At 40.6% G+C, this 20,876-nt stretch overlaps 1 protein-coding gene across 2 annotated transcripts in view; it reads right to left on the minus strand.

Moving 5' to 3' along the window:
• Window positions 1-20,876, minus strand: part of gpc1b (glypican 1b) — a 66,509-nt gene that overhangs the window by 22,088 nt on the left and 23,545 nt on the right. For both annotated transcript variants that reach the window (XM_023276545.3, XM_023276546.3), the window contains one exon: window positions 5,331-5,489. In XM_023276545.3, the coding sequence (XP_023132313.2) occupies window positions 5,331-5,489 (159 nt within the window). The remainder of the gene's footprint in view (window positions 1-5,330; window positions 5,490-20,876) is intronic.

Below are 20,876 nucleotides of genomic sequence, written 5' to 3' on the forward strand. Positions count from 1 at the left end.
CTATATATATTTTATTACTAACATTTTTTATTTATTTCCAGTATTTTTTCTACTATATGCTTTGTGACAAAACACCTTCCAGTTTAGCCCACTTAAAATAAAAAGTCTGTAAATTTTTGTCAGGGGACCAATGGCGGCAGCCACTTCATATTTGTATCAAGAAGCACAGAATTTTTAGTTTTTTACAGAGTCTAGTTAGTCCAAATAATTTATTTTGGTGATTTTTAATGGAGATGTAGAATAAAGTGTTTTTAATTAAATGCCACAACTGTCAGAAAGTTGAAATTTAGATTTTTTTCTGTTTTTACTGATTATGGATCTGATAAACTGTGTAATTTTGCAGATTATTTATAGATGACTCATCTCTGAAACCTGCTGAAGGGATTTGTGATTCAGAGGGGGAAGTGAGAAATGCACGTCTCTTTCTTTGCAAATTACTAAAGCCACTCTTACTTATTGGCGTCAGAATTCCAATTAGTTGTTTGTTACACTAGTCCCTTCAATAAATAAATACATTTATTTAAAAAGAAACAGCTTGTGTTAATACAGATTTATTAATTCTGAAATATTTGGTGTTTTTGGGTGTGCTTAATGTCATTCTCATCAGCTGCTCCTCCTCAATCTATCTCCATGGCATTACTTGGCAGGCCAGCTGGAGATGTTTGGAGTTCTTTTAAGGTGGATAACTACGCAAGTTCAATCAGTATCCTTCAAGTCAGATTTAGCTCTATGACCACAAATCTGCCAACAGAGATGGGCTCAAACACACTGGCCAATAAGCATTTGGCCTCTCATAAGTAGAGCACATCAGTGCATATATTTATGTGTGTATCGATGACTCAAGTCTTGAATTAAGATGAGACAAAATTGACATAAAAACAATGAAAGACTGTTTTTATGCTCATGTACAAAATAAAATGATGGGTCAGACACAGCTGAAACTCACTGAGTACAGTGTGTTTTAAATTGTTTCTTGAGATCATCAAAAGAATGAGAAAATCAAACAGAAAGATGGATGGGAATTTCACCATTTTTGGCTAGATAAAAAAGCAGTTTGACCTTTTCTTCAGTCAGTGCCCACACAAGACAAGCTTTAGAGCAGTTTTGAAAGCAACGGGATCAGGCCGAGAGTCTGCAGTTGAATGCAGAATCATACAGGGCCATATGCTGCACACACAGCTCTCAAAACACAGAGTCAAGTATGAATTTTGCTAATGCGGTCCTTTGTGTTGATCCTATAAAGTACAAACAAGTATCCCTTCATGCAAAACAAATACAAAGTATACTTCTATGTATGTGGCAGCAGGACAATTGAACTCATGCGCACACACACACACACACACACACACACACACACACACACAGGGTGCAGTCAGATATCCAGATGTCACTGATGGCACCATTAGGCCAAACACCACCTGTCAGCTTTAAGGCTTCCGTCTGTCTAACACACCTGGCTGCCATCTAACACACAACTCCCTTTGGTGCCATCACTCTCCATGTCCTCCCTGACCTCTTCCCTCTCACTTCCTTATGTAACCCCATCTCTCTTTCTCTGTTTACCGCTTTCACTTTCTTTCTGACTACCACTCTCCGTTTCTGTCTCTTATCCTCGTCCTTGCTCTGCCTTTATGTCCCTGCTTTTCTGGCTTTTTACCCTTCCATCTGTTTCCTTTTCACTGTCCTCTCTTTCACCCAGTTTCTTTGTTTAGTTTCTCTCCTCGGCATTATGTGTTGCATATTTGTTTAACGTAATCTATTGTTTAGATTGTGCCTCTTACACATCATAACTGGCAACCACATACACACATACAGTATACAAATCCTTTTCAGTTACTCACATAGTGACACACAGTAAATTACCATCTTACCCACACGTGCACAGAAACACACATTTGCATGCTCACATATATACACTGTACAAACTATGAGGCCGAGAGCCAGCTGCATGTGAGCATGCAAGTCCTCTAATCTGTGGCTTGGTTGGTGCTTCTTCCAAAGTCCCTGGACCTAAAAAGGCCGAGCCTGACTGGGCTGGAACAGTAACACCCTACACTTAGCCACATGGCGCTAGCTAGCCCACACCCTGTTAAACACAGCCAGATGTGCAGCGACTGGAAGCATGGTACAATGTCACTTCACTGTTCCGTGGCCATATGAACTAAAAACTATTCTCCAGACTCGGCAATGAATCAACTAATCCTCACCTGTTTTCAACCCCCTCTATATCTTCCTTAACCTTGCAGAGGATTTTATGCCTGTGCACTTTGATCCAAATAACCACTTTCAAAACACTTAAAGAATGACAGCTCAGTCAACAGCAGTGTTTTAACCATAGCCTCAAACAGAAGTAGCTTGTCTTATTTTCAACTTTTCAACAGCTAAGGCTAATAACAGGATGTCTTTAGCAGAAATGGCTGGATCCTGCCAAATTGCTGGTCATGTGGCAGCAAATGTAACATATTATGGTCCAATTAACCCCAGTCTATCACTCAGCTCCCTTCGAGGACGCAACCTAAAGCAGATGGTTTTTAGACCTCAAGGTCCCAACACACATATACTTCTCCCTCTGTCGGCTATACAGTCCCCATCTGATGCTCAGTTGGGGTAAGATAAGGGAACATGAAAAACAGGGATGAAAATCAAAGCTGAACAGAGTTGGAGGGGAGAGGAGAGGATGTACAAATGTGTCTTGATTTGCGATCAACAAAAAAGAAGAGCCTAATTCATTTTCTGTTTCAAAAGCAACAGCAGCTATCAGAAAATTTGCGACAACATGTCTGGCAAGCAAAGGCGAACAAAAACAAGCTCCAAATGACTTCATTTCGAGGCAACACAACTTAGCACGTTCGTGATGCGTGCGTCTGTGTGTATTTATCTACAAGTTTCTGGATGCAAATCATTAGAATGTTTAGAGGCTGCAGCTGAGTGCTGCTTGAATGTGTGTCTGTAGACTGTGTTGTTTACCAGCTCTGCTGTGCTAAATGAGGTGTAGCCCTGAAGAATAGGAAAGTTCAAGAACTGTAGGATGACATAAACTAACTTGGGGAAAATTTGTATGTCTTGGACTGGTTATTATGTGTCTGTGTACTTTAGCTTTGGTGGGGTGACTGTATGCCTTTGGCACAGCAGCAGCACCCTGAGTGAAAAGGAGGGCCATGAGAAAGAAGAACACAAAGCGATGGAAGAAGAGTAAACAAATGTCTCTCTGCCACTAATCACTGTGATCTGAAAAGGTCAAGCTAACTAGCCAAGCTCAGAGCCCCAGCTGACAGATCCATTGTCACAGACTGGCCAAGGGGAACGAGTGGAGTACAGAGACACCCTTCTATTAACTGGAGCAAGTCATTAGACACAAATAATTGCCTTGGTGCGCCAATGTTCTAACACTAAAAATCCCTCTCAATTTCTCTGTCTCGCTCGCTTTCTCTCTCTTTCCATCTCTCACTCTTGAAGCATTGCAATTAAGACTCAATATTATTTCATAATATTTGGAACTTATTATATATTTTCTTCTGGTGTGGAGCATACTGAGTAATTCAGACTCTCGCTCTCATGCATGTTTCATAACGTTAAAGCTTGATCATTGATTTAACCTCCAAAAACCCATCTCTGTGTAACATATATATGTATATATATATATATATATATATATATATATATATATATATATATATATATATATATATATATATGCATACATTGATGTACCTCCACACTTATTCCCTGTCTCTCTCTACATTAACTCCTCCTCACTCATGGCAGCTGAAGCACACCAGCTCACCAGCAACTCAGCAAACACTGAAGACTACGCAACGCAGTAATATTTGAGTAAATCAGCCATACATGGTCGAACCAGAAACCAATTCTGAAGAGGGAAAATGATAAAGGCAGTCCTACAATGTAAGTTGACAGGATTTGTACCTTAGTTTCTGATACATGAAACCCCAGATTAATCTCAGACGCTTATTTCACTGCTTATTTCACTCATAATATGTCTTTTAGCATATAAAAAGGTAACGAGGTTGAAAAAAAGCAACAAAAAACTTGATTTTTCACAGGAGGGGGTCTTTACCATTTCACCTCACAACATGGTGTCAAACATGTAATTTGAAGTCAGAAATTTGCACGGTTTTTCTGCCTCTGCGCTGGTGGGAGTGGAGGTCAGAGGCAGTGTGCTTTGAGAAGGTAAATACATTATGTCCGACCATCCATCCATCAAATGCTTATGAATACTCTTTATCAGAAATTCCTGTCCAATCATCACACCCATTTCATACAGATTTAAAGTAATTGCCTGGAGGGATTTTTCATCAGATTTTGACCCAAACACTTTCTTGGACTGAAGCATGAATTGATTAGATGTTGATAGAGGGTCATGGTAACTATGACCTTATGTCCATTTTAAACTGATAAAAGATCAGAAAAGCCTGGAGAGAATTTCATTGCATCTTGAACAAAAGTGCCCTGATTACTGGTCAAAGGTCTATTTTATATGTATAATAAGGCCCTTTTTTGAGTTGTGCTGTGTCACATACAATAAGTATTGATGAGTTATGCCACCATTGTGCAGTAGCTTTCCACAAGGAACATCTGATTTGGCATTTAACTTGATTACTTTGATAAACTCTATCCAGAACCATGTTCTTTTAGGTTCCAGTGCTGCCTACAGTAATATTTTCAAACCCACAACTTTAAATCCCCTAAAATGAGCCTGATGATTGGACAGGAGTTTTTGTTCCAGAATACTTGCAATCAGAGTTTGTTCTCTTGTGGAATTAGTAGTAGCAGTAGTCAAAAAAACAAAACAAAAACGTCTTATTTCAATAATCGTTTTTTTCTTCAGGGAGCTCTGTAAAAAAAAAAAAAAAAAAAAAACTATCATTGGAAATTTATCAATTTAGTACAAGTATTTTTTGATATCATGTGATTGGTGTTATTGTTATAATTTAATGTGGCTCTGACTTAGCATTGAATAAGTGATATCCAGAGCTGTATTGGTAATAGAGTAAGAAAAAAAACAAAAAAACAAACAAAGGCAAGTCAGTGCTGTGAATCAATCGGCAGATTGTGGGATAAAAAAACCCAACTTTCATTCATTTTACCCTTATTGTCAGTCCATCTGTCCGTCTGTGTGTGTGTGTGTGTGTGTGTGTGTGTGTGTGTGTGTGTGTGTGTGTGTGTATGTGAGTGTATACATTCACATCTTTGTGCAGGTTGGTCATGACCAGAGTGAAAATGTAAAAAGAGAAAAGCCACACAGGTGTGCACTCTACATTCACATTCTCTCATTCACCTCATATTTATGTACTGAGAATACAAACACTCACCATCAAAGGCTTTGTACTGTCCGGCAAGGGAGGTCTGTAAGGATCGTCCAGCATCTTTGAGCACTCCCTCCATCTCCCTGCGACTCAGCGTGGCCAGGTTGTCCTCCATGACACTGGTACAGCAGGTGTAACCCTGAGGACAGATGCGCAGGTGCTCCCCTACCAGAGGGACAGGTGAGAAACAAAGTGTAGGAATGTGGTGAAGGAAAGAGCAAAAAGGAGAGAAGCGGTGACAAAAAGAAAAAGGACAAGGAACATGGCATTAGCACTGACAGGGTCCATCAATCCAGCCAAAGCTCAGCAACAAAACTGAGATTAATAGTCCCTGTGTTGCTGCTCTATAAAATACTCAACAGTGAGTATGAACATGACAGGACTGAATTAGCTGCAGTAGCTGTTTTTATGGCCTAAACCCAGCCTGTTGGCAGTCAAGGAGGCAGTGCTGCATGTGTTCTCCTGCCTGATTACCTGGCAAGATGTGGTGAACTCTGTGGCAATGGGAGCAGTGGTGCAGGAGTACAGCATCAACTCCCATACAGATTTAATGAGCGCTGCTGACACGCATGCCTGTGCATAAATTTGCACACGTGCGCGCACACGAATACACTGAATCCAGAAAAACGGGGTGGTAGAAACGATCTATAAGCTCAGCACACACGCACGCACGCACGCACGCACACACACACACACACACACTCAAATGCCATACGAGGGAATTTAAACAAGGGCTGTCAGAGTTGATTAAAGCTGCAGTGAAAATCAGAACAAATTACGTAAGATGGAAATTCCATCATACTCATCGATGCATTCAAATGCGGAGGGGGAAAAAAATCATGAGTGGCGTTCATTTACAGGTGAGGAGTAGAAATAATATATGACGCTTGAGATGATATTTTTACTTTTGAAGATTCCTCCCCACTGTTACTATTTCCACACTTACACAGACCTGCATAATAGAAATTCGCACAGGCACACAATGATCAAAAAACAAAGATGCATTGTGCTATTTAGAGTAAGGTACAACAAATTACTTCTGGTAATGAAAGGAAATAAGAAAGCTTTTAGATTATTCTGTCTACACAAAGACATAAAAACAATATAAAGCTCCTTTCTTGCAAAACATGAAAACTATTTATTGCTGCTTCTGATGCACCCACATAGACAAAAGCACACAGAGAAGAATTTTTAAAAAGGCAGGAAGTATGCAGACAATCCTCTCTGAGCTCAGACCTCCCCAAGGAGCATAGGGGTCACATCTTTTCACTCAGTGTGCTGCTGTTTATGTAGGCACAGTGGAAATTGGAATCGATTTTTTCCCCAATTTTTGCAATCAAAGAGGCTTTTCTGGAAATCTCCTTTCCAACTCTATTTTATATAGACTTCTAACACACTGAAACAACATACTGTCTATGGTTTGGTGTTTCTAGTTAGTTTCTCCAACTATCCATCATGTTGTTCCTCACTTTGAGCTATTGCTTTCTATTATTATTATTATTATGTAACTACAGGTACAGTGTGTGATCTTTTCTTTTTAAAAAATGCATTCTATTCATTCTCAATACTTGAAAAATGCCAGTGAAGGGATGCTGCTTGGTTATTACACTCTGACAGGCTCCAGTGGGAGTGCCAGACATGCAGGTTAAAATAACCACAGTTTATAGTATAGAAGCCAACATCTCCATTGTGAGTTATTATTAGTGTGCCACTGATTGCATTTTGCGTCATGCACTGTTTATACTGCAAGTCGTAGATTTTCCACTGATTACCTCCTCCATTGATGAGGAACTGAATCTCAAAGAGTCTGAAGTCGCCGATCGTCCCACTCAGAGACCGTAACATGGAAAAGCATTCTAACTGTCTCGCCGTGTTTCCAACCACATCAGTCACTCCTTTACCTTTTTTCTCTTCCCATATAGTGCCCTTTGAGATGTTCTTGCATGGCCCTGATCATATCACATCACTCAAATTTACATTAATCCAAATGGACACATCCATGTAGACCCACATACAGTATACATGCACACAGTTATGATTTGGAGGTGTACGTGCTTGAATTAAATTGCAATTTACAGTCAATTAAAAAGCGATTAGCATCTACCCTGGAACCTTTTTTTTAAATTTATTGACAAAAACTCAAGATTCATCTGATAGTTTCAAGGCCATCACTATATACTACTCAGTCTGTTCTACCAGTCTGTTGTCTTCAGTGTACTCGTCTCTGCTGAGCTGTGCTGGGGTGGGAATGTGAAGGCCAGGGACAGGAACAGACTTGACAAGCTGGTCAACAAGGCTAGCAAAGTTGTGGGGAGGGAGCCGGACTCTGTGGTCACGGTAGCTGAACGACGTTCTCTGAACAAGCTGCTGTGCAACATAGATAACCCCAAACATCCCCTATACAGCACTTTGGATGGACAGAGGAGCAGGTTCAGTGGCAGGCTACGGTCGCTGAAATGCTCCACAGACAGACTAAGGAAGTCCTTTGTCCACAGAACCATCTGGTTCTACAATTCATCCTGGTAGGGATGCAGACTTGGATTTCATTTTATCTAGCAGAGTGTTCTCTCTTTTATATTATATTTTATACGGTTTATACTTCTGCTAAACCTTTTATGCCTCACTGTGACTTATTTGATATCTCAATTTCCTTTGGGATTAATAAAGTATATTTTGATTTGATTTTGATTTGATATATTTTAAGCAAATAAAACAGCACAACAACATTCAAAATAACTGAGAGATTAAACTTAATTCGCTGCAATATTGTAATTTTTTTTTGCAAAATTCTAATAATCTAATGTAATCAAAGTCAGATTTTTACGGATAAGTCAAGTAGTATTTCTGAGCCTCAGTGCCATCATCAAACCTTTGCAGTTTATACATTCTAATACTGTGACAAGTCTCAAAATGTCAGCTCACATCACTGAGCTTTACATGGCTTGCACGAAGGCATATGCAAATTTGGTAAACACACATAAGTGCTGGATTAATGATTTAATGCCCCTCATTCTGTCATTAGCATGCACCTGGCAGAAGCTCAGCTCAGGGCCAGTTTATAGGCACAGTGTGCACATCGATGAGATTGACTCCGTCATCCTTTCTATCGTCAGAGCCAGTGACTTCTGTGAGCACTGGCTCAATGATTACAAGCAGGCCTTTCACCTCCTTTTACTGTAGCTGTAACCCAAGTTAATCACTGTGTAACCCCTCTTTCTGTTCACTGCGTTTTACAGTCCAAGTGTGTATAACAAGAATCCATGCGCTTTACTGATAATATGCCAAGCAAGTTTCCATAACTGTCTAAGAGCCTCGTCTAGTCCAACTCCGAAGTGGAGCAATTAAAGGCAATTCTCCTCTTCAAACACCAAAGTGAAGAACTGACTGCTCAGACCAGAGGAGAGGGTGACATTGAGCATCTCTCAGCAGCCTCTCACTGGCCGCGATGTGAGGCAAACCCACACACCATGGCAGAGAATATGGACCTGGAGTAAGTCTGCTGATTTGTCCATGAATAAGAAACTGATTGAGACGGAGAAGAAGTAAAGATGGGAGTACAAGAAAGGTGAAGAAGAAAACACAAGAAGTGAGAAAGAGAGAGAGAGAGGCAAGATTGATGGAGGAACAGTATGCAGTATTTTGGTGGGTTCAGTTGCAATCTGCCAGCCCCTGTGATGGCCAGTTAAGTGTCTACTCTGATTTTAGTGTGTATGTGTACTATAGGTCCTGTGACCGTTCCTTCCTCTGCAATCTGCTCGCTGTCTATCCTTTCAAGGACATTTGTGCAAAAAAAAAGGAGGTGTGAAGTCTCCAGATGCAGCCAGAGAGAAACAGTCTTCTCAGAGGGTCCATTTTTATGTATAAATAACAAGGGTGATGATTTTCAGCAGACACCCACAACATCTGCAAAGTGCTGGAACGCTCTCACAGCCGAGGACACATATGCTTTACAGCAGGAAAAGGTCACCTGTAACAGAGCGTCATGTTTCCAGTTGGCTAACCTAATAGTCGGCTGAGGTTACAAATGGATCAGTGTCTTCCATTTGATTCAGTGGAGTGTGTGTGTCTATTTGGGTGAGGCTGACATTAACACGGTCCCATTTAAAATGTAGAGTAAATGTATACTTAACATGCAGACATGTCTCTTCTGCTTTGCGCATTCCTTCATACACCCCCACTTTCTATATCTCTCTGCTTTACGTGCACACGCACACACACACACACACACACACACATAGCCAGAGGATACTAGAGTAATCAGCAGAGGAGGACAGGTCAGTCTGTTGTGGGAGGCTCCAACAATATCTAAAGGGCCACAACAGACAGAGCAGCTAATACTAAAGCTTAAGACGTCCAGTCTTCTGCTCTAATAATACTAGACATATCTTATTTTCTGTACTTGGAGAAAGCTAAAAAAAAAAAACATTTTTTCATTACAAACCATGAAAGCACTACTCATACATTAGAGATTCAGTCTTATAATAACCAATCTCCAGCCTGCCCTCACAGCTTCTTGTCCCAGTTGTTCCTGAAATCATATAGAATGCATGATAAACTTTAAAAAAGTGGACATAATATATGTTTAACATGAGAATTGCAGCTTTTAAAGTGATTGTGCAGTTGGTGCACGGAGATGATGCGGCGCAAAATTAAAAGATCTATTCACATATATTTACACTGACAGAGTAGGTGTTCTGCAATAATCAGCCACCTTCTGCGAGGCCAATCAGCACAGAGGGAGCGAGCCAACCATGTGACCTCTCCTAAAATTACTCGCATGCATTCACTTCCCACCCACACAAACATTAATCTATTCATGAGGAGAGGGCAAAATTAAGGAAACTTTAACCCCCAAACCAGCTCTCCATCACTCCGTTCCCTTTTCTTTTGACGGACAGGGCTGTTAAATAGTGAGCAATTCCCCGACCATTAGCTTATCATTGTTCACCAGGGAGGAAGGCTCCTATTAAACAGCAATCTGGGAAGGCAGAATAAGGTCGTGCACACTGTGATAAAGCATGGGAGAGACTGACAGTCAGAGGCTTTTAGAGATGGTGGGAAACACGAGGGCAACAGGAAGTTAGGAATGACTCTAAATCGGTCTGGGAACAAAAGAGAAGAAGTCAAAATTCTGGTCTTGTCCACTTAGGTCACCGTTAATGAGTCACTGCTCAGTGTAGATTTGTTTCTTTCTGCTCTGTGGCCACTAGAAATCTAAAAGAAGATGAACCCCAGTGTCTTGCAGTGCAGTGCACACACATTGTAGTGGTTTATTTCATAATTTTAGGCAATCTCATTGAATTCTTGTGAAATGTTCAGATGCAATATTTGTCCCACCATTTCAGAATGTGTTAACCTGCAAAGGTGTTATGCTGACTGAGACACTGTTTGCAATTTTAAGCTGGTGCATTCAGACTATTCACTCTGCTCATGAAGGGTTTTGGGCATCCCACCAGTTGCAGCGTATTCAAAATCTCGGCTTCTTTGTCCTTCACATTGGTAGAAAAATTGGACTGTAGAATATATTTTCCTCACTGTTGTCTGCAGAGGATTTTTTTCTTTTGCCTTTTAACACTGTGTACCTTTTAGTCATTCCTAATTTTGACAGCTGCTGCAGCAAAAAGAAAGCCAGTGGTGAACAATATTGCCTCACAGAAAATAAGACCTCCAGAACCTGTCAATTTTTGAATAAAATTTACATGTTTTCACCCTTATAATGATTTTATTTCAACACATACAACACATTATTCAATCCCTATGATACAGCAAATGCTGTATCATAGGGATTGAATAATGTGTCTTTTTTCAGGGCTGATACTGATACTGATTATTGGTAATGAAGGAGACTGATAACTGTAGAACTGATATACATATAAAGTAAAAATGTTTAAAAAGTTTTTAAAAAGATAAGAATTTTTGAAATGCCTTTGTGTATTTATCTTTATACATATATTTAATAAAGGCAAACTTTTCCACAGTTGCTTTTCTTGTGACATATAACCAGTCAGATAATGCTGCAGATGTAACAGTGCTCAAGGCCACAGAGTGGAGGGAGGCAGCTGCATCAAAATGTATGAATCCATTTATTTAAGCAGGAATCAGCAAAAATAATGATAATGATAATCTGAAAAATGTCAAATATCAGATTTGATAATAAGTTAGACTGATGATTGGATGATCCCAACTGGGTAAATGCATAAATCTACTGTGTTTGTCTAGATTTTAGACCTGTGGCGATCTATGACTTTTTACATCTATCTACTTTACAGTGTAATTTGCAAACTGCTATGTCCGAGGCAATGGAGGACACATTTTTGATCCTATTTCCTGGATTTTAAAAAATATATCTCTAGGGAACCAGTATAGCAAGAGCTGTTTGATCTTCATCTTGATCTCTGCAAAAATTCAAAAGGGCTCAGTAATCAAATCCCGAGCCAGTTCAACTCATTCAATCACGTACCTTCACATTTAAAGTTTAATTTTGTTTTTCTGAATGACTGAAACACCAACAGCACTGCATCAAATTGCTCCAAACACCATTGTAGTCGTAGTGATGTCATGTTATTGTGTTTTGGCAAATTTCATTTTATTGTTTACTGGCATCTATCAAGATTTTTATCTTGTTTCTCTATCTATTGCCATCAGCTGCTTGCTGACAGCCATGTATCCATGCATGAACTTTAGAATTGCAGGAGGATGAGTAAGTTTATAGAAACTACAGAATTTCCACCTTGAAGCTGAGGTATGAATAAAGCCTATGATATTTTTGCAAATTAGTATTCTTTAAAAATAAAATTTTAAATAGACGGAACCATTGCTACAGTTATATATACCGTTACACATAATCCACTGCTGGCCTTGGTGCTTTGGAGAAGTATGTGCACAGTATAGGAATTAACATTTGGTCTTCTGAGCCACATTTGACAAAATGGCATGCCTCCCACCACACTGCCATAACTGAGGACTCCTGGTAATGACTGGCATTGCATAACTGGTGCCGTTGCAAACAACTAAGTACAATGTGTGTGTCTTTGCCTGCGTGTGTGGATGCGCGCACACATGCTGTGGGATCTGAGAGATTAGCAGCCTAATCCAGTCATTGGTGAGAGTGTGTGTGTGTGTGTGTGTGTGTGTGTGTGTGTGTGTGTGTGTGTGTGTGTGTGTGTGTGTGTGTGTGTCCGCAGCTAGGTGGATTATTGCCAGTGCCAAGGAAAACACCCATGGAGCACCAGGAATCACACACATGCGCACACTCCCACACAAACACTCCGATGGTGGATTAGGGTTAAACAGATGAAGTACAGCGGGGCTATTTGGCAGCAGAGGCTGACATGTTTGATCCACCAGCAGTACACACAGTGAAATTTCACATGCCAACCGGACAAATGCGCATTACAGACACACAGTGTGGGCTCTGTCTAGCAGCGATCACCCTGCATGCCTGTTTGCTGTGAGTCAGATAAGCATGCCTACTTGTCTGTCTTTCTTTATGCTCCATAACGCACACAGTGACCCACAGGCTTTCACCTAGACCACCAGTGTGGTAATGTGAGCCAAGCAGAAAGTCACATAAATAGCTTCCTCGAGCCAGACGAGGTGGCAGCCACACAACACATTAATAACGCATTACTACTGACTGAGGTCGGCTGATCCTCCACTTTCTTAAAGCCCACACCGGCTATTTGCACTCAGTGACCGGACAGTTAGTCATTTATACAGATACCGCTGAAGCAACAGACCAAACAGGTGGGTTTTTTTTTTTTATTCACTCACTTGACGCCGAGCAGATTTCTTTTAATTGGCTGAGAAAAGTTTGACCAGCTACTCATTTTAACAACAGGAGAGACTAAATGACTAAATGGATAGTGTTATAGTGTAATGATGTGGGCTGTGGGGGATAGATTACACAGTTAGAGTTGAATAGCTCCGGCTGTGATTACCTCTAATAGTGGTCAGTGTACCTGAACAAATGGCTGAGGAGAAATGGAGTGGACTAAGGACTGAAGCAACAGAAAGGGATGTGACTGAATAGAATGTCGTAGGAGACAACAGGACAAAACTGTTCGGGACATAGCTCATGTAATTATCACCTACAGGTGCAAAAGAAAGCACTAAGACTAAAATAGTGATGAATTGAGGACTATTTTGTGCGAGCCTTATCACTTCTCTCTAATGCAGCGGCTCATTTCTGCCCATGGAGATACTGACAACTCACCTGACGTCTGATTTTTTAACACACTCCATGAGGAAAATATGGGAGTTTTTTTTTTTAAATATCAGAATAATACACTATTCAGGTGTTTATAAAACCCCCATTGAAATATATGAATATAAAAAAGAATAATTACGTGCCTTTAAAAGTTAAAAAAGCAGCTCCAGCTCGAAGCAGAATGACCTTTAAAATGAATAAAATCATTATGGATCATTTCCCTATTTCACTGATGGTTTATATCATCTCCCCGAGAAACAGATATGAGCCAGATGCTGGAATATGGGCCTCGAGAATAACAACGATAATGTCATTGTTTGTAGATGAAAATGGATAAGGAATGGCAATTTCTAAGAGAGAATGTGAGTGAGAAGGAAAGAGAAACAAACTAATCTAAAACTTTATTTTACACACTCAAGTGGATGAAAATGCAGCCCGTGCCTGCAACACTTGCACCGGGTCAAGACAGAATGTGTGGGATCTCGGTCCTGTTACAAGCTCACTGCAGGGAGCTGTGATTTATAAGGAACATGATGGATTACAACAGGTTTTGTAATTAAGTTGCCGTAGCCCTGAGAACCGAGCTCGACCGTGCGCTCAGATGGGACAGGCACAGAGTGACACGCACACACAAATGCACAAAAACATTTGGCCTTTGTCCCGCTGCCTCTATCTTTCTCTCTCTCTGTTGCCCATTCACAGACACAAAACACAGCAGTCCCACGGCGAAGAACCAAAGAGAGTGAATGCCAGCTGCATTAAATGATGGCAGCAGACTGTCCCGTTCACTTAGCAGGTACAGTCGAAGCGCTGTCAGAAAGCCTGATGTGATGTTGCAGCTTCTTTCCCACCAGCCTGCCAACTTGCCCAACCGTGCACTGCCTCCTTCAGTGTCATCTCCACTCTTTGTCCATTCCTACCATTTTTATTTATTTATTTTTTTTACTTTGTGTGTAGCCAGAAATTAAATTGGACTGAACTGGAATGCTGGAGAATGCAATTTACTCAGACTTAACCAGAATAACACATCCAACAATATACGGTACCGACAGCGCAGACACATGCCGTCCTAGTTGCACCCTATAACCCACCCTTCTCCTGCCAGTTACAGGCATGCCTTAACTTGAGCTTGTCTGTGTATTGCCTTACTTACGTACTGAGTGTCAGTGAGTGCAAAAAATAAGGGAGGCAAGGAGAGGAGGAAATGAGCTAAAAAGTTATGCTGCAGAAAGTTACCCTGTTGAGGTGTATCTGCTGCAGAATATCTTAGACTAACAGTATCATAGACCATGTCAAAAAGGAGTAACTATACGCTGCAGGGAGCTGACCTCATTTCTGAGTATGGAGGAGTGTGTGTTGTTTTGGAGTGCGTGTGTGGGTGAGTATTCCACCGATGATGGAGCAGAGGTCTTTGACAGTAAGTGTCAACAGTTGACAGACATCAGACAGAACATCCTGTCGCGTGATGCAGACAAAAAAAACAAAAACAAAAAAAAACGGGAGACTGACGCTTCTGCCTCCTGTGTAACTGCACACTGCAACGAAGCTTGACAAAAATGAAAAGATGAGGGAGGATGAGGAAGGACTAACAGATGCTCCTTTCACAAAGTAAACCTGGAACACTGCAGGCTTCAAACATCCATGAGGCTGCGTCAGGCGTTCTGGCATTCACAGTTTCCCAGACAAGAACAGCTCTGCTTTTTTTTTTTCCCTCACAGAACATCCCTGTGTCACAAAAATTACACTGCTATCCGAGTAAACTATGCTCTCATTTACATTTTGAAAGGAACATATTTTCTCCATAGAAATTAGGAGTATGACAAAAAATCATAGTCATGATGTCTTTATCAAGAATTTGAAGGGAAGATGGAAGATTTTCACCCAAGAGGATGAGATTTACATCCCATGAGGGACCATTATTCTTAGACTTTAATTTTGTTTCCGCTCTGCTTGGTTGAAAAACTATGTTGTTAAGTTTAAAGGAAAAAAGCATTAAAAAAAAAAAAAAAGACCCTTTCACTACATGTTTGCTTCTATTTTCTGGCTTACCAAGGTGACGAGTTCCTGTCCGCCTAATACACATTTGTCTAGCTGAAAAGGAGCGACAGCACAGCAATAAAACAAACAGTAAAACACGGTGAATAGAAACACATTTGCAATACATCACAAATATAAATACTTTTCTTTCAAAGGTAGCAAAAAATGCAGTTTAGCTGTATAGGAACATCATTTTAAGAAATATGGCTACACACAAAACAAGACTAATACTTTTCTTGTGATTTTTCAGAATTTTTTGTACTCCTCTGGCTTGACCACTGGTAGTTCTGGGAATGAAAATTCCCTTCCGCTCACGTGTAGAATTCTTTTACATAATCGGATACTCCTTATTGAAAATCTTATCCTGTATGCACTTGCACTAATTAAAATGTTAATACCAATAAAATCTACAATGAATATGTGTAGCGTTAAGGAGTCAGATGCCCAGAGAATTTTTTTATCAAGTTCCCTTGAGCTCAGTGCATCTTTTAGCATCTTGTAGCTCTTTGTTTAGTGTTTCTAGCCCCATAGCTCAGCTGTTGTAAGCCTCTGTTCTACTTGCAGCAGGTTTTAGGGAACACACTGTACGTTATCTGCTCAGCACTAAATAGGAAACAGGTGAAGTTAGTGACGAGCTAATGAATGTAATGGTGCATTTGGTATCCAAAGAGACAGATCATTTTCAAAACAAAGCCACACAAAAAGAGATTGATTTCTGGACTTGAACAGAGACAGCCACTGCAAGAATAAGCTTCAAAGTTTGTCATGTAACAATAAAATGATATAATTTAATAATGTGTCAATTATGTATTTACTATTTGTTTTGCTGCTGCGGCTAATGGAATGATAAATGCTGGTTTAATATCACGAGTTCTTTACAAATATGCTTTCTTAGATGTATCGATTTAAAATTTGTCATCCTTTCACATGGAAAATAATAAATGTGTTAAAAGGTCAGGGTTGTTTTGGTAGCACAAGGAGAACCTACACAACAGTACTGAGTTGGTTTTAATGTTGTGGCTGATCTGTGTACTTTACAGGTCATATTAAATCCATCACTGTGGCAGTGTAATAGTCTGTAGTTTAGAAACGGTATGAGGTCCCGAGTGGGCAAATTACCAGAGAAACGTGGAGAAACTCTGTGGGCTGCCCTTCAGGAATGACACTGACATGTAAAATTGCGATGACAATTAACTGCTAATGGCACTTAGACAGGCAAAGAAAGATGGAGCGAGAACAGCATGTGCCGTGTGCAGGTATTTGTGCTTCGTGTGCGAGAGAGAGGGCTCTACTCTTGTGCACTTGCAAGCTTCCCTTTGCGGCGAGATTGTGTCCTGATGGTGAAAGAACAAACAAAGTAGCCAGTTCCCCTCTGCCCTGTGCTGCTCGGAGGTAGAGACGCTGACAGATAGAAGCTGACCTGCAGTTGTCAGGGCCTGTCAAAACAACAAGAGCTAGAACACATTCAGCCAGGACTGATTCGCAGACGTGGACACAGAGGGTGATGCAGCTGAGAGAGATGTGCACAATAAAAAACGGGGAGGTGAGTACATAAAAGAGCTGGGAAGATGTGAAAGAAGAAGAAAGTGCAGATGATGAACAGAAAGCAAAGATACACAAAAATAGATGGAGCAAACAAAAGCTGGAAAAGAAATAAAAGAAGAAAGAAGGCACTGAGTGACTGACAGGTAACTTTAAACGAACAGTTGCTATCATTATGAATTCTTAAAATATCTTATATAGGTTCTTTATGTACTCTTAGAATGATATTAAATATTTACCAGCAGGCTCAAATGGTATCTTAAGATTGCTGCCTTTGCCTGACGAGCAGCTGAAACAGAAGCAAAGGTGTCTCTGTGAAGTTTTCCATCTGCAATATTGCAAGGGAGTTGCAGTCACAGATACTATAAGATCTTTGACTGTTTTCTTACAATCTTACAAGGCTCTACAGAAGAGTACATTTTATGGAAAATCTTTCCTCTGAATCTCATTCAGTATATCCAGTGAAACGCTGTGTGAGAGATATATTGTTAGCGCAGCAATCATGCTATAAAAAAGGTAATACAGGCTACTAAATATTAACAATAGTGATAATAATAATTCTATCACTTAGATCACCTGCATTTACATGCTGTAAGCTGAGATTCATGCTTCCACTCGACAGAAAAAATGAACAGCCTGTTCTCTCATTGTCATTCTCTGGATGCAAATGAACAGAAATTAATTTTTAATAGAACGCAAATGTCACACATGATGGGACTCTTGAATGCAATTCGACTATTTAATCCATCTCTTCTCTCAGTGCTGCCACGGCACAAAGGCCCTCGCAAAAAGCCATCAATCATCGGCTTTAGCCACCCCTGCCACTCCCTCCGAAGCGTTTTCAAAGCCAGATAGAAACGCTCTGAAATCTTCAATCAGATCATCTTTAATCCCCAATAATGGCGAAGATAAGTATTAAATGTTGGGCGATCTGATTATAGATCTTTGCTTGGAGAAAATATGACTGATATTCTCTGCCTCAGTCATCAGATCAAAGCAGACAAGGCTCACAGTTCCTCCCTTAGTTCACTCATCTCTCTCTTTCTCTCTCTTCCTCTTCACACTCTCCCCCTTTTCCTTCCTTCGCCTCTGGCTGGGAATCTGGCCAGGGAATCCGGGCTTCCAAAGGAGCAGATCCACACTTGCCCAGCTCCTCAAACACTGTCTTGTTTTATTTATGACTGGGGCTAGACAACAGTATTTACCTGGGGGGCGTTCCTCTTATCTGGATCATTTTATGGTGTTTGACTACATTTAATATAAATCAAGATAAATGGTATCATCATCTGTCATTTGGTGGCAACACTGGATTGATGTGAATTCAATTGCACGAGTAATGTGGAGAGGCTGCTTCTATAAACAATCAAACTATAATCAGATCAATGCACTAAACACCAACAGCATGTTCAGTTCAATCAGTGAATCAAGAGACGGAGTTGTGTATTCCACTGCGTGTGGTTCTGTAAATCGACAATCATCGTCAAGATGGCTGTGGGCTTCGATGAGTGCACTGAGATGATACTTGCTCATACATCCATTAACCAGTGAGTCATATGAAAAAACCTGATCTGAAAGAGGGTCTGACATGGGAACCGACGCTGTACAAGGAAAGCGCTGTTTTGGGGATGTTGTGTGTGCATGGTGTGCGTGCCAAGCTGTCTATTTTGAAGTCAGGTCAGGACAGGCTAGCACGTCAGGCCTCGAGTCACTGTGAGTCAGTAAAATGTCTTGACAACAGACGGATAGACACAGCTAACTGACAGCCAGGCACAGAGACCGAAAGGCAAACAAACAGAAACACGAAAGTCACATGACAAATGGGCAGCAAGAGAGAACGAGTCATTTTCCAGATAGCCGAAGACTGATGTGAGGGGGAAGAGATTCGGATTCGGCACACAAACCACCGGAAAGCAACAGAATTCCAAGACAAAGATGTTTTGAGGAATGTCGGAGCTATTAAGTCTGTGGTCTCTGCTGTCCTCTGTGCTTCCAAGCAGCCTGTTCTGTCAACAAACCACAATGACACCCCATGAAACAGCACAGAGCTCCATTCACCGCAGTAGCTAATTTCAGAAACCAGGCCAGCAAATCATTGTTCTATGTAGGCCACCATCCCTGATGTCACACATCTCCTGCATGATGCAAAGCAGTGCGGGCCTTGACCATTCAAACATAATGAGTGAGGAACCACTCCAGCTGTGCTTTGTGCATGTTCGGGGAAAAACAGGGCATTTTAGGAAGCTGAATCACCTGACCTTCAGTTTGTTAGTGGTACACAAAAACGACCATCAGTGCAGTTTAGATGAGTTGAGTTTCCATAAAGGGTGAGCTTTGACCTGTTATCTCAGGGCTTTGTGTGTTGTTGAGCATCTGCTAATAAACTACATCTGCTGAGCATCTTTTAAAAAGGTTATTTAGGGTGTGCAGAAATGGAAAAAGTGCAAAAAATAATTGAGAGTCCATGCAAAAGTATGAAGACGCAATCATCATGGTAACATAGTCCCAGCAGTACGCATTGTATCCTGTCCTGTGTTTGCACAGCACACAGCTGTGCATAATTACTGGCAGCTTCATTGTGAATGTCCTTCTGTTGTGACTGAGAGAAAAAAGCAAAGACTAATGTGCTTTCAACACTACTGTATATACAAGTTCAATTGAACGTTGAACCAAATAAAAATGTGTCAACAGTGATAACCTGTATATAACCATGAAATAAAACAGATGGCCTGACCCTTAAAATGAAGCAAACGTAGAATTATGTGAGATGTTGACTGCTAGCTGCAGTGTTTGCACAGAAGTTTAGGTTTTTTTTTACCAGCGTAAGCAGCCTTGTTGGCCTCCTTACAAATTTTTAATGATGGTGTAATAATTTTTACTGGAACAACAATAAAGGCTTTTCCAGGAAGAAGATCTATTTAGACTGGTTCAGACTGAACCACTTGATTTTTGTCAAACTAAGAGATACAAAAAACAACACTATAAAGGCCGACACATTCCGCTGCTGATGGCTAAAACTCCAAATACTGCAGGATTTGTCATGGGTTAACACTTGTTAGCGTGACAGTGCGAGGCTGACTGGTCACACAATGACCCTCTGAGTGCAGGAAGAAGCTTAATGATGTAAAAAAAAAAAAGAGAAAAAAATCATTAGTTCACTCACTGCTGACAGGAACAGTGGACAGATTATGTGTAGTTTGAGAATTTATGTTCCACTCAGAAAAATCCAAGCATTCTTCACAGATAGATCGGCGAGAACCACAGCAAATTACTCTTCACCATCGCTGTGAGGGGAATTACACCCAGGAGGGCTGGGAACTGATGTGCAACTCTATTCTAAAAGGTCAGTCTAGACTGTAACACTCAGACAAAATGAGCAAGATATGCATTTGACACTAAAAACGCGGTATACATTTTTATATGCTTAACAATGCCTCTAGTGTCGGGAAGGTTGCTTGCAACTGAAAATCGGTGATGTGTGCACATTAGACACACACAGAACCGCAGAAATATGAATTGTTATTTGGTTAGAAATGAATTATAAAAAGCACTTAAGGTTTTAGAACACCGCAGTTTTTAATGCAATTCAAGCAGTTTCACCTTAAAGTGATACAAAGGGAAGCAGTAAAGTGCCCAAAGTGAGAGCTTGCCCAGAACAGACCTTTTTTCAGAAATTATGAAATTACTGAATTTAGAGCTTTCCTGCAGCAAAGGAAGTAAATTAAGGCCTGGAAGCTAATGCAAATAATTCCCACCGGTTGCCCAAC

Source organism: Amphiprion ocellaris, chromosome 10 (assembly GCF_022539595.1).
Source record: "Amphiprion ocellaris isolate individual 3 ecotype Okinawa chromosome 10, ASM2253959v1, whole genome shotgun sequence".
NCBI lineage: Eukaryota > Metazoa > Chordata > Actinopteri > Pomacentridae > Amphiprion > Amphiprion ocellaris.